The sequence below is a fragment of the Asterias rubens genome, chromosome 10 (assembly GCF_902459465.1).
Source record: "Asterias rubens chromosome 10, eAstRub1.3, whole genome shotgun sequence".
Taxonomy (NCBI): domain Eukaryota; kingdom Metazoa; phylum Echinodermata; class Asteroidea; order Forcipulatida; family Asteriidae; genus Asterias; species Asterias rubens.
The window spans coordinates 11,013,285-11,029,011 of NC_047071.1; the positions used below are offsets into that span (position 1 = coordinate 11,013,285).

Consider the following 15,727-nt stretch of genomic DNA (forward strand, 5'->3'; position numbering starts at 1 on the left):
GAGATATTAAAAACTGAAGGCCAGTTAAGTCTTACGTTAAGACGAATAACTTGTCCTAACTCGAGATAAGACTAGTCTTAACTCGTTGTGAAATCTACCCCTGTGCCTTTAACTTTAAACCAGACCCTGATTGAAGCTAGTCCTTATTCGTCGACTTGATTCCTGAATTGAACAAAAAAAAAAAAAAAAAAAAAAAAAAACCTCAGCCATGCGAGAACAATGCGAGAACAATGGACCAATGGTGTCAATTGTTCCAGCCTCAGCTCACACATTAGCGTGTCCGTTCTGAACAAACCCAGTGAGACCATGGAAGCAAAAGAAATGGGTCCGTTTGTTTGAAGGAAATGGCCTTATCTGAAGAAAGTAGCGAATATTTAGCATTGTGTAACGTATCTTTTCATTGTCAAGTGTCTTTTTTGTCAGCTTGTGGGCATTCAGACGTGATGATGGACCCATTTTTCTTCTCTCTTCAGTTTTTCCTCTCTCTCCATACTGTCTCCATTTCTGTTGATTCACGAGATATGGTGACCGAATAATTTCTGATACTCTCGCGGCTCCCCATGGCTTTTCACTATTCAAGTGTACAATGTTGTTAAAATTTTATATCACAGGAGTGTGCACCGTGGTGCCGTGAACAATCTGATTTGATGAGGATGTTTACGTACCATGTTGCCACAGTAACGGCATTACATGCACATTTCAGAGGCTCTCTAACTAAAGTTTGATTATCGCAAAAATTTACTTTCAAAAAGGGGAGGGGGGGGGGGGGGTCCGGTACTATACGAAATATTTGAAAACAAATGTGATATAATAATAATGTGTCAATGTGGAGATTTGAGTCTTCAGCATACACAATGAAACGTATTGTATTGTGTCATGACAGCAAAGTTGGTTCAATATTGTACTTTGTACATTTAAATATAGGTTTGTACAGTGATGTCTACCCTGTTGGACATCGATATTGGATATTGTACGTTCACATAATGTTTGTATAGTGAATGTCTTATTTGCTAGTTTGACAATGTACATTTTTAGGTTGTACTGCGAATGTGAATGTCCAATGTCCAATATCGGAAATACAAAACAGAAATTCGCTGCACAAGTCTCTGTAAATGTGCAATATCGACATAGCAAGTGAGACGTTTTGCTATACAAACTTACGTGAATGAAAATAGAAAAGTTTACATTCACTTTAAAAACCTCTACGTGAATGTCCAATGTGCAATTATCAAACTAACTTAAAGGCAGTTGAAATGACAATTGAGACTATAATATTATCTGACTTCTATCACAGACACAATGATTATGGAAAGCCCATGCTCATGCTGGGTTTCCACGCAAATGGTCTTTTCAGAGGCAGACACACACTCTTAATTAGAGCATTTTTCACAGCCTTCCACTCGCCACTTGCAACCAGACAGTAAACATGTGAAGTCAAAGCGATATTTACTGTGAAAATACAACATGTTTGCGACGTCTTATTGTTCACCCATTATCACAAGGAGTTGACTTTTAGACATCAAATATTCGCTGTGAGATGTGAGGGAATTTCTGTCTATTTATATTCGGAACTTTTTGGGACTTGTCAATCAGTTAACGTGTACATCTCTTTTGAGTAACTGTGTTGGATCTGGAAAGAGCCGGCCATTGACAACTCAACGTTTTGATCAGTATGCTCTGAAAGTCTTCAGGAAAAGGAAAAAGTTACTTGTGAGAAAATTATTCCACTTCGGCCCAACTTTATAAACTGTTAAAGGCAGTGGATAATATTGGTAATTACTCAAAATAATTATCAGCATATCACCTCACTTGGTAATGAGTAATGGGGAGAGGTTGATAGTATATAACATTGTGAGAAACGGCTCCCTCTGAAGTGACGTAGTTTTCGAGAAAGATTTTTGATTTCGAGACCTCAGATTTAGAATTTGAGGTCTCGAAATCAAGCATCTGAATGCACACAACTTCGTGTGACAAGTGTGTCTTTCTTTCTTTCATGGTTATCTCGCAACTCCGACAACCAATCGAGCTCAAATTTCTACAGGTTTGTTATTTTATGCCGATGTTGAGATACACCAAGTGAGAAGACTGGTCTTTGACAATTACCAATAGTGTCCAATGTCTTTAAGCCGAACATTCTGCTTATCAAATTGCTTTGTCAAGCAAGATGGGGCACCAGTTGCAGCAATGATAACTGTATGGTATTCTTGCTGGTAACCCATCTTGATGCTAAGTATGATTTCGGTTGTGCTTTAACAAGTTGTGCTTACAGGCTTTATAAAATTGGGCCCTTATCAGAGCGCTCGAAGCAATATGGCCGTGTGTTTTTAACCTCTTATTTATGTATGTCCGAGGACATCAAATTAAAACTGTGAATTATTCAAAAGAGCTACTTCAAAAACTCTAAATCTTCAAGCTAAGACCTCAACTCTATACTGATATTAATGATTTACATGCATTTTAAGTCACCGAGTATTTTTTTAGCCCAGTGTTTTGTTGTGTTTTTTAATCATGAGTAATTTTACGATTTTTCTGTCAAAATTTGTTAAACCGAATTGTCAAGGTTAGACGTTTAGGAAATTTTTCTGAATTCAAAAATTTGTATGCTTCCCAATGTAAAAAAATAGAATAAAAAAATAAATAATATTTGTGTAGATGACAAAAAATCGTACCCTTTGATCTACTTCTAGCGTTGAGGAAACCTCTTAGCGAGATATGACTGCGGCCTCAACCTGGCAACCTTGGTCATTGTTGTCAAAAGAAACCATTACTTGTTTTCTGTCGTTATTTGTCCCTCCCTTTTAAACGAATTAACTCCCGATTCCATCAAATTTCCTCCAATGACCATTAAATCTCCCCTTTGTGTCCATCTAAATTCAATTAAGTTACCACCAGTCTTTTGGTTTGTTCTTTCTTAATTCAGTTAACTTATCATCGGTCTTAAAGCCTGCTTTTATTTTCCCCGGAAAGGAAATCCACAATTAAAATTGTTTGGGTTTTTATTTGAAGAAACAAATGTTTCTCTTTTCTCTTTAATTGTGTAGCTTAACAATATAAACAATTAAATGGGTTATCAAGTTGAAGTTAAACATTTGTGAAATCATCAGAAAGGATTTTGCTGGTTGATCTTTCTGTCGTAGAATTAGCAACAGATTATGTTTATTTATTTATTTTAAGTTTACTCAAGGGTTGCAAGTTGAACAACGATTACATGGTTCTATCAAAGTATAAACATTGCTTTAAAGCCATACATTTTCGGAACAGAAACAAAAATAAAAGTTCACAGATTTGCAAATAACTTACAGGGTTTACAAAAGGTAATGGTGAAAGACTTCCCTTGAAATATTATTCCATGAAATGCTTTACTTTTTGAAAAAACATTAAAACAATTATCAATTCTCGATATCGAGAATTACGGATTTATTTTAAACACAATGTCATGACACGGCGAAACGTGCAGAAACAAGGGTGGGTTTTCCCGTTATTTTCTCCCGACTCCGATGATCGATTGAGCCTAAATTTTCACAGGTTTGTTATTTTATATATAAGTTGTGATAAACGAAGTGTGGGCCTTTGGACAATACTGTTTACCGAAAGTGTCCAATGGCATTAACGTTTATGGAGTATGGTTATGAATTGCACAATGGGGGTGTTTTAAACACAATTTATTGGAGTGATGCTGCGTTACTTTGCATCTTTGAAATCTTCATTCGCCAATGAGTCTCCGTAATGCAATTATTTGAGTCCTTCATCACTAAAAAAAAACATCACACAACATTACAATTTTATGTGTTTGTTTTCTTTCCCAAACAGTCAAATGAACTTGAAAGCAGTTGCAGAAGAGAGAACAAATGACATGCTGTAAGTATCCTTTCCTTTTGACAACTTCTCATACGTTTCTCATGATGGTATATCAGGGCCCAAATTAACAGAGCTGCTTAGCGGCCGACTTTGTGCTTACTGTGCGAGTTTCCATTCCATAGCGCCGCCAAGTAACCGTAAAGACGTGCCCACCTTCCAGTGCTTATACTGTATGGAAATTAACGACGCTACAATGCAAATGCATGGTGAACGCTCGAGCTAGCCGCTTAATGTTCTCGCTAACCTGTGAAATACGCTTACACTTAAGTAAGTTTGTCTGCTACAGTAAGCACGAAAACTTGTTTATCGTTAAGCAGCGCTGTTGAATTGGGCCCTCTATGTACTAGGACATATTAGTCTTTAAAACAAGACTTCTTTTTTTAGGGGGGGGGGGGGCTTTTTGTGCGTGTACGTAGGAAAACATAGGGATGATCAACAGCGACATTTTCATCAGTAACTTTTTACCCCACAGACAACTTAAATTAGACATGTCACCTGAACAAATTATTAATCAAGTTATGCAAAATTAAGGAGGGCAGAAATCACACTGACTTAATTTCTTAATAACTGTATACTGTTACATCACAGACTGCTTTTTAGAAAGTTTCACCCCAAACACATTAGTAATCAAATCATTGAACCGTGTGGATGACATAAATCAAATAGACTGAATAATTTGAACTAAAAACATCACAATCGGGAAAAGACAAACAGTGACAATTTCAAGGGATGAAATTTATTTTTAAATAAGAGAGTTGACTGGTTTAATTTTATTGGGAGACTCTCTGATTTTTTCTCTCTGTTTTCACTTTGGTGTGGAACCCTAATTGCTCATGTATTCAATATTCACTCTTACGTAAGCACTTATCCTGCAGTCACTCATTAACTCTTGACACCGTATCCACCGTATCCACCGTAAGCAATTATGCTATAGGACTACTCTCCGAATTATATCCATGACAGGGGTTTGTAGGAGTGGTGATGGGGAAGGAGGGGGGCGGGGGCTGTATACCCTCAGCAATCCATTAGGTGGTAGTGGTCAATCGATTGAGTGGCAGTCTCAGCCTGTAAAACTAATTACGTATCCTCCTGGGTGGAGAGAAGCAATTATGATCGATGATGTAGCTGTCCTTCGGTTCACGCTGTGAGGCCCTTTTTTAATCCATCCGAAAGAGATTACATGTATGACTCTACTAATACATGGCTAAAAACACGTTATGATTCACAATGTCTGTATCGGCTCAAAGACTGGACACTCACAACTGAACAAATTTGACGGGAAGTTGTTTTCAGCATAATGCACAATACAACGGAACAAATCATGTAGACATGTCTGGGATGGGATTTGTTTGATGTCATTTTTGGTCACAGTAAAAGAGCCATCTTAAAACATAATATAACACTTATACATGAAGACAATAGTTAAATAAAATCAAAACTTAAGGCTTTATCCCGAAGACGATCAGAGCAAACTGATCGAAACGTCGAGTTGAAACCAACGGTTATTTTCAGAACCACCCCAACTCATTTAGAGATACTCATTACATGGTGTTACCGCAAACCTTTCCATAACTTACTTGTGGTTTACAAGCAATGGAGACCTGTGTTGAGAAACGACTTACACTGAAGTAACGTAGTTTTTGAGAAAGGGGTTATTAATTTTCTCATACAAAAATATTTGAATCCGAGAAAGACCAGGGCCCAATTTCATAGAGCTGCTAAGCACAAAAATTTGCGTAGCATGGAATATCTTCCTTCATAAAAACAGGATTATCGACTAAATTTCCATTTGTTGCATATTGCTTGTTACTGGTATTCAGCTAAAGTTTGCTTATCCTGAAAATAACGTGGAAATTTGGCTGGCTATCCTGTTTTTATCAAGGAAAATATTTCATGCTTAGCAAATTGTTGTGCTTAGCAGCTCTATGAAATTGGGCCGAGGCTTAAAGCCTATTTCAGGCATCTGAAAGCACACTAAATTGTACAGCGAGGTTTTTCCCCCCATTATTTTCTAGGAACTTCGATGACCAATTCCACAGATTATTTATTAACATGTTGGGATACACCAAGTGAGAATACTGGTCTTTGACAATTACTAAATATTGTGTCCAGTGCCTTTAAGGTGAAGCAAGAAACATGTAATTTTTTGTTTATATTTAATGATACACCCAGAAGTGAACTTCATGGAAAGCAACTTTGCACACATTTTTGGTGTGTTTAATATTTGTGTTTACTTGATCACCGGTAATTATGCCTGTAAACTAATTAACGTTGGATAATCAAAGGAAACTTCACAAAGTGCGCAGTAGTGGATTTTTTCCTCTATAATTACGTCTGCCTCTCGCTCGGGTAGTAACCATGAATGTTTTTCTATTATTATTTAACTTTGATTATTACGTCTGGCGAGAATTCAATTTCAAGTAAAAAATGTTTGCAGACGACAAATGACTTTTTGTTCTCATTTTTTTCCATTTATTTTTGAGGCATCTGTTTTTATGTTGTTGTTGTTGTTTTTTAAAGTTTTTTTTTTTAAAGATATGAGTAATTTGATTTGTGTTCTCATCAAGGGGGGAAATAATATTAATTCGATTTTTATTTTTTTCCAAAAACAAATTATTGGAAAATAATGTTGTTATTGTAGTTCCGGTTCCGCGCAATGCACTATATCTCATAGAATGATCATACAATGAAAATAAAATGTTGTATATTTTTGTTAGTTTTGTTAGTAAGTGTTAGTAAGTGTACAATACAGCAAACAAATAACGGGACATATTCAGATTGTTTACTATTGAAAGCAGTATTTCTTGGTGTTTTTTAATGTACTGGATTCTACACAAATAGATGGTGTATTGTGCATTGGGCCTTCTTCACCATCCTGTCCTTTTATGTCTACCTTTATGGTGTCTTCCTCAGAACTAAAACAAGAAAACACGTTCTCGACTCGACGTACACACTTGCTCCGGAGCCCATTATCATTAAAAGCCTTCTATTATAGTGTACATGTCTGTGGGTTCTATGGGTTCTTGGTTCTAAGTGTTCCCACTGCAGTCTAATTAACTGTCCATATACGTATAATTTAGTTGGTTAAAGGCACAGGACACTGATGGTAAATAATTGTTAGCATAAAAACTTACTTTGTAACGGAGAAATGGAGAGCCGTTGATGGCATAACACATTGTGAGAAACGGCTCCCTTTGAAGTAACGTAGTTGTTGAGAAAGAGGTTATTTCTCACATAACTGCTTCAAAAATGACTCCAGGCCTGCCCCTGTAATGCATTCTGAATGCACGCACATTTTGCAACAAAGGTGTGTTTTCTTTAATTATTCTCTTGCAACTTCTATGACCAATTGAGTCCAAATGTTCACAGATTTGTTAATTTATGCATTATGTTGGGAAACAACTTGTGAGATTTCTGGTCTTTGACAATTACAAAATGTGTCCAAACATTTATGTTTCCCTTAACTTTAAATTTACATTTATCCTTGGTTTTGTTTACTGTGGAAATATAGTATCTGTCTTAAAATGACAGAAACGGAGCCTGATCTCCCGAGGAGTCTGAAGCAGTTAGCCGGAGATATTTGATACCGTCGTATTCTAAGTGTAGACGGCGATAATTTCCCCAGTGGATGGGTTTTAGATTTACCGTAGCCGAGAATCAACCTCTATCAATCAGTCTAAAGCTTCTCCTTGCAAAGTTTCAAAGGGAACCCGAGCTGTTTGTCGATTTTTGAAATGTTCATGTAATAAGTCGGGGAAAATATTAAACTTCTTCAGTATTTATACTACAAGGTTAACATTCACTATTGGAATGTCCAATGTTCGATATCAATGCACAAGGTAGACATTCACTGTACAAACCTACGTGAATATCCAACATCCAATATTGATGCACAACTCCAAAGTAGACATTCACTGTACAAACCTATTTGGATGTCCACTGTCCAATATAAAAAAAAGCAATAGTGATATTCGCTGTACAAACCTATTATATTGGAATGACCAATATCTAAAGAGCAACATTCACATTCGTTGCACAGTATAGACAAATTATAACTTCTTAAAGTTCTAGAACAACGATCTTATACATCAATCGTAGAAAGTAAGCACAAAACTATGCATCTGAATTGTTATTTTTAAATTCTGACAAGTGTTGAAAGTTAAAAAATACCTAAGACTATATTATTTGTATTTTAAAAGGCAGTGGACACTATTGGTATTTACTTACAATAATGCTTACTTAGTAACGAGTATTGGGGAGCTGTTGATAGTATAGCACATTGTGAGAAACGGCTCCCTCTGAAGTAACGTTTTCGAGAAAGAAGTAATTTTCCACGAATGTGATTTAGAGACATTCTCTTCTTTCTTTGCTTAACAGTGTCTTGAAGGATTTGGAGGCAGGTCCAGAGGAAGGAAGGTCTGATAGGACGGATGAGGAGAAGCAACAGTTTGCCAGAGCCAGGTAAGATGTAATAACGCTGATATATTTATACTGCGCTCAATATTTCATAGCGACCCCCCCCCTTCATTCCGCATTGTGCACACCCACCCACTAATTGGGTTTAGAGTGAGAAATTAACAATTGTTTCAGTTTTGCTGATATGTTTCCAAAGCAGCGTACAAATGTAAGCTTGTCAGACTGAAACATGATAGAAAATTACCTTCAAGAATAAAATATTGCAATATGAATGTTTTGAAATAACAACCCCCCCCCCCCATTATAATTTCACATTGACACCATCGTGCACAACCCACCCACTATTCGGGTTTCAAGTGAGACATTATTAACTGCATTAGTTTTACAGCAGCCGATTTCACGAAACGCTAGGATAAATTCTATCTCGAGTAAGGACCCTATCTCGAGTAAGGACGAGTTACTCGTCCTAACTTTAGGATTATTCTTAAGGTCTGCATGCTACAGTGTAGGGTTGGGACTCGTCCTAAGTCCTAAGATTAATCTTCAGTTAGGAAGAGTTTTGTGAAATCGACGGCTGATGTGTTTCGTAGCTATGCACAAAGCGTGTCAGACTGAAAAACCATAGCAATTAACCTTTCTGGAAGTATATTGTAAAATTAATGTTGTAAAGTTTGTATTATGGTTTCTTTGGGGGGGGGGGAAGCATTGTTTTTGAAATTTTTCAAATTGTAATGGAACAATAATATTGAAGAAACCAAAAATCATTATTGTTGAAGTTGTAGTCACTTTTTAAAATGTTGTTTAATTGTTTATTAACAAGAGCAGTCACTGGCATTGTTGAAGTTTGTCTCTTTTAACTATTTGTATTTTATTTGTTTATTTATTTGTTTGCTTGTTCGTTATATTAGTTAATATTATATTTTATAATTATAGTTATTAGTATTTTTTTTAAACAAGGGTTTTTGGATGTTGCTCTATCTTAGGTATCAAGTAGGCATATATGTCCGTAAATATCTTTGTATTTTTTTCTTCTTTTGTATGGAGCTCTAAGACTCCGTTTATTCATCACCAGTAAAACGAAAGTACAAACATCTTCAATGGAACATTAACACATACTGTTAGATCAATACATTAAGGATACAATAGGCTAGTTAAAAGACAATAAACAAAGGTGATATTACATATCAAACAACAAGAACATCAACACGTTAAACTTAAAACGAACGTAAAGGACAGTAACTGGAAAGATGAAATTTTATTTTAAATCAAAACGTAAATTTTGGAGTTTGATCTTCATTGAGGACACACAGAGATTTGTACAATTTGCTAAAACCACTTGTTCTTAGCCTATTCCTCCCCCTTAGTAGAAATGATCTTTGTATTTACATGAATAGTTATTGCTTTATTTGGTTATTTTGTCATCGCCATCATCAACACAAAAACTATGCTTATACATTACTTACTGATGACGGAGAGTGACTTTGTTCCTAATCCAAACCAAACTGCATCCCGAATAATGGCACAGAGGAATCCATTAGTACGACAACTGCATTACCAATGAGCCATTTGCAAGCTAGATTTGAATATCAATTGGTAACAATGCCTGGCGTAGTCTTAGACTGATACTCATTTGTGAATCCCCAAGATTAATTCCAGTGTTGCTAAGTCACATGGTTCCGGGCAATATTACGCACATCAGAGACGTTGGACACCCATATTAAAATGTATTGTATCACTTGGATACCATATTCTTTGCTAACCATATAGGCCATTCTAATTGCAACCGAGTTTGGAAAACTATGGAAAGCCATAAACGCTAAACAAAAACAGGTTGCTATGCGCAGTCTTGATGAATTTCAAGTTGAGCTCCCACATGCGACCAGGCAAGTCAAGGTACCAGACATTATTCACATGTTAACAAGCAAATGGTTGTTGTCTTCATAGATTAATATGTGAAAATGTTATAATAATTCTTTCTCAATCTTAAAGTTGCATTGCCTGATTTGTTTCCAGTATCCGGTACTGTTAATGGATACAAGGGACATGACCAAAATGGTGGCAGTATGAACATGGTTTGCATGTAAAGATAATAAGAAAACATCATATGGTTTGCCTTGAAAACTGGAGTCATTACTCCCAGAAAAACAGGTTTCGCTGAAACGTCTCCTCAACAGGACGGAAGCAGAGAAACCGCTCTTGGTAAAGCTTGAGAACAAAATGGATTGCATATGAAATCGGTCTCATTTTGTACAAAACACAAGACTTCTCAATTAATCAACTCGGGAAGCGCTTTATGAAGTAAAAACGTGACTGTGTGAGGTCATGTTGTATTAAGAGGGTTCCTAACCTTGGGAGTGATTGGTTTCTTGCATTTTGTCTTGTCGGATAAGGAAATGTACACCTCTTGTTGGTTATGGTTAACAAACAAATCTATAAGGGTATTCATCTGACTCGACCTACGAGGCCTTTGCAGATGACGTCATCAAATATTCTATACAATTAAGAGTATTTTTTTCATTTTTTTTTTTTTTCGTTCAAGAGGAGTTAAACTCCGTTTACTGCCATCAATCATTCAAAATTTACAACAGAAGGCACACAAACATACAAAAAGGTACAAATATTAAACACATGCAAACAAACATAACTTAGATGGAAATACAAACAAATAAAAGTGTTGGGCAATTCAAAATATTGAATTAAGAACAAAAACAAACCTCACAATATTTATTTATTTATCTAATTATTTATTTATTTATTAAGTACTAATTTTGAGGTTGTTGGGGTGGGGTTGTAAATAGCGTATTTCAGTTCTTAACTTAGGCAATTCAAGTGACTGAAACAATCACAGCCTATCCTTAGCAAACATGACCCCGAAAATGGACTTCACAGCATGTAGCTGTTGGAAAATATACTTTCAAATTTTCGAAGGGGTGTAAGCATTTTAGACTAGAATGTAGATCTAAAACATTTTAGCCCATAGAAAAGTCACAGTTTTTATACCATTTTTTGTGTAAACTTATGCATATCACCATAAAAAGGGTCAGAGGTGAACAGTCCTCAATCTTTGGCCCTTTTTGAAACCACGGTTTTGGCTTTGGATTCGGCACAGGCCAGCTTGGCCCCGCGGCTGTTTTGTGCGTGCTTTGCGTAGGCGCTCGGGGCTTCAGACGAGAGAATAGATCATGAAGCCGAGTCCAAAGCCAAAGCCTTGTATTCGAAAAGGGCCTCTGAATGTATACAACGAAATTCACGGGAAAGCGTATTCCTTTTGAGTCAGGAACGCTTTTACCTCAGTCCTGAAATTAGCTTTCATTTTGTTAAAACCGATCGCATGTTACGAAGTGTAGCCTCAAATTGGTATTGATGCTATAAAACTGACGTGTATTTTAATATTCACTGACAGCCAACGGCCACATTCACTGTATAGTTTTGGTGTGCCTTTTACTTAATATAACTCAGCTGGTTTTTTTCCAAGGAGGGGGGGGGGGACTGATAAAGGAAGAAGTTTATTAGATTATCTATACAGAGTGTGCTTTTACCGAATCTTGGATGCCGGGAAAGTAGCCACGGGGAAAAAACACAGACAAGTACAAGAGAATTAACGCACGAAACGGGAATGGAGAAATATGAAGGAAAACACACGCATGACTTGAGAAAAGATTGCCTCAAGAAAGATGTCCTTGGCCATGAGAGCTCATATATTCTGGAGTGTACATACTCAACAATAATGAAACCTCACTAAATATGATTAGATAACTATGTCATTTGATTACTTCATTCTGGTTGTGTATACGGGCTGAGGGTTGCCGTGGCAACCTTATACAGAGTGATGCTGTCGAGACGGTGTATAATGGTATTGAGAGTTACCCCAGGGCACTGTGCTTGGCCCTTATGGCTTTCAAATACCGCAATACCTTTGTAAAAGCTGATAATTTAGGACAGTCAAAAGGGCATTTTTATCCAAGTTCACAGTAAATGAACAAATACAATCTAAGCATTAAAAAGGGTCTTGATTTCATAATGCCATTCACCTTGTACGTTGCGGCTTCCAACACAATTTATACTGATACTTTGCTGAGTAGTATAAGAAAGCACGATACGTGAACTAGGCTAGGCTATGTCAGACGGGCAAATTTTACAGACAACTTGGAGGCAGCCAACTACACCACTTGCATAGGCCCCTCACCTATGTCACAACATACATTGTTCTGGCAGTATATTTCACTGTCCGCCCAATAAATGATGTGGAAATTAACATAAACCTTTCTTAACGGAGATTGCGTGTGGAGCTATAGTTCCCTGTAAATTACCGCGTGTGGAACGGTCCTATGTATGACGTCCCTAATGGTTAATAGAGTTTGCTAACAATAATTGTTGTATATTATATTATTTGCGTAACAGTAAAATATTTGTTCTAACAACACCATTAGCAACCTAAAATTGTCACTCACTACTTACATAAAGTTGTTGATTTACAACTTTACAGGGGAATATTTATGTGAAATTAATTTCATTGTATACGTACTTGTTTCTAATAATTTCCAACGGTTTAAAACAAACCTAGTGCCGTGTCGTAGACGTTAACATAATCTTCTTTTATAATTCTGACCACACCCACATCCAATTCTTCTGATACACGATTTCTGCACCTGTGATTGGTCCAAACAACAACAGTCGGAACAGGTAAAGTATGCCCCCATTCCAGCTCTTGTTATCGTGTACATTGATTGTGACGGTCTGATCACTCTACGAAGTATTATGTATGCATGATCTGTAGTTAAAATGTGATCACCATTCTTCAAATTTTAGTTTGTTATGTCATGTAGACAAAAGTATAGCTTGAGGTATGTCTTGGTTTACTTGCATGCGGATCACCAACACCTTGGTTTTTCATGTTTAAGTTTCTGTATTGGGTATTGAACATTACGGCCGTCCTTGTTCTGTTAAAGGCAGTTAACACTATTAGTAAATACTCAAAGTAATTGTCAGCATAAAAACTTGTTTGTTAACGAGTAATGGAGAGCTGTTGGTAGTATAAAACATTGTGAGAATTAATTTTTCAAAGAAAGAAGAAGTAATTTTCCACGAATTTGATTTCAAGACCTCAGATTTAGAATTTGGGGTCTCGAAATCAAGCATCTGAAAGCACACAACTTCGTTGTGACAAGGGTGTTTTTTCTTTCATTATTATCTCGCAACTTCGACGACCAAGTGAGCTCGCTCAAATGTTCACAGGTTTGTTATTTTTTACATATGTTGAGATACATTAAGTGAGAAGACTGGTCTTTGAAAATTAAATTAAAAAGTCACCTTTCATTTTGTTTAAGACATTGACCGTTTTGGGATTTGTGTCTCACCCTCAAACATAATATAAATCACATTCACTTAAACTTAAACCCTTCCTTTTTTCTTGAAACAAAATGATGGGAAAACACTCTCGCTGTAAACATTGCCAATGGTTTTCCAAAACCAAGTTAGAATTTACAAAAAAATTAGTCGGGTGTGGTTTACTTTAAAAATAGTATCTGATAATGTACGCGCCGAAAAACTCGACGCATTAATTGGCAGCAGGCGGGGGAAAAAGTAGAAGATGAAAAAAATAATGTTCATCTTTATTAAGCTGTCATGAGTCACCTGTTTTTATTAGTAAGAAAATACGACAGTAGTTCCTACCTCTTATGATATTGAATTATTGGCAATCAAGTTATTCTACTCTGCAGCCAAGGTTTTCTCGAAACGTTGACATTGCGGTTCATCGAACCCGGGCGTTGAAGAAAAAAAAAGCAATAGACTGCAGTCTAACATTGTGTGTCTAAAAATGTCATTCATACATAATTTTTTTGGCTGTACACGCCATGCATGTGTATTGTATCCGGCATGTTTTATTGTGTCCAATTTTGAATACACTTTTATCAGCATGTTGTTGTTACAGGTAAGGCAATGAAATATTTAATCAGATGGTATTTTTGTGTGTTGATTATTGTTGACCATATTTATGACTCTGCCATTGAAAAACAAATAGTAATATACCACCCAAAATCAGCTTTTATGAATATCTACAAAAGGTCTGGATATTAAGGAGTCTGGGTTCTTTTTGGTATCATGACAAATGACAATTTGAGAGAGTATAATGACATTGTGTTATATACTTGATCACATATAAAATGTTTTGTTTCTCTTACAAGTAAGAATGAAATTCTATTAGGATAAATATTGCAATATTGCATTATGTTGGTCTTGCATGTTATGTGTATAATTGGGTAATTTGATTTGTAAGAATTGTTTTCCATTCAGGAAAAGAAAAAATATTCCAAGTGCTTAGAATTTCAACACACGATCTAGCTGCTCTGACTATATTTCTTTATTGCAATCTGTACTGTAATTCAAATCCATATTATACTTGCATGCTTCTACATCAGTGTTAAAAACGAAACCGTCAGCTCCCTTCCCCCATCCAAAAATACACTAACAAAAATCACACATGGGGATGTTGTGGGGGGAGGGGGGCGGTTGCATGTTATGCCGTAGATCCAATCCGTCAGCAATTATTACCCGAAACAGATAAACACTATTGGTTCCGTGTCAAGCCAATGTTTGCTGACAGTGTTGTACAATCTGACAGCGTCAATTACTGCACAAGGTGTAGTACGTGTTATGCCTCGGGGATACGCTGACATTTTTCCAAAGCCAGGAATTCGGGCAGATGACTTACGAGGAGAAGGGAAGGGGGGGGGGGGGGTGTTGAAGAAGAAGATCGGGGTTGAAATTCTAAGAAGACGGAATTGCGGAAGTAATGTAGCTGTATCATCTGTGACTCATACGTTCGTTTCAATATTGCGAGGTGATGTCCAATTTGAGGGGGAATACATTTTGACAGAAGGCCTTTAATTGTTGAGCAAAGTTTGGGTAAAAATTGACAAGCTTGTATTTATGGAGGAAGGGATATAGGATCTGGGATTTTGCACAGATTGTTACTTCTTCTGGAGATATTCATGGTCTCTAGCTGAGTATGTGATTCCTCTTGGCTAGTTGTAGTGTACATATCTCGGCTTAAACTCAACCATCCCCGACACTGTAATGTTGCATAGTGGTGTACTGTGCATGAACAAGCAGTTTGTTCATCATTTGCATCATATCTCGGCTTTAAACTCAACCATCCCCTGAGACTAGCATGTTGGTGTCTTGTGTGTGAACACGGAGAATGTTCATCAAATTATTGCATCATCATCCATGTAGTGTGAATTTGGGATGAGGCTCGGAATGGTATTTAGACATTTCAAGTTGAATGATGGCGGTCAATGACGTCATGTGCAATTTCCATCTATACAGACTGACCTGCTAAAACCATGACGACAGTCCCCCTTCACAAACATGAGCCTACATTAAACTTCCATTCATAAATGTATCCGTATATGTATGTCTGTCCTGTCGGTTTGTTTGTTTTATGCTGTTG

General features: G+C 36.6%; 1 protein-coding gene across 1 annotated transcript in view; it reads left to right on the plus strand.

Annotated features, from left to right (window-relative positions):
* LOC117296031 (sodium/calcium exchanger 3-like) overlaps positions 1-15,727 on the plus strand; it is a 66,596-nt gene that overhangs the window by 19,821 nt on the left and 31,048 nt on the right. Inside the window, exons 4-6 of the mRNA XM_033778880.1 lie at positions 3,811-3,858; positions 8,236-8,319; positions 12,949-12,957. Of these exons, the coding sequence (XP_033634771.1) occupies positions 3,811-3,858; positions 8,236-8,319; positions 12,949-12,957 (141 nt within the window). The remainder of the gene's footprint in view (positions 1-3,810; positions 3,859-8,235; positions 8,320-12,948; positions 12,958-15,727) is intronic.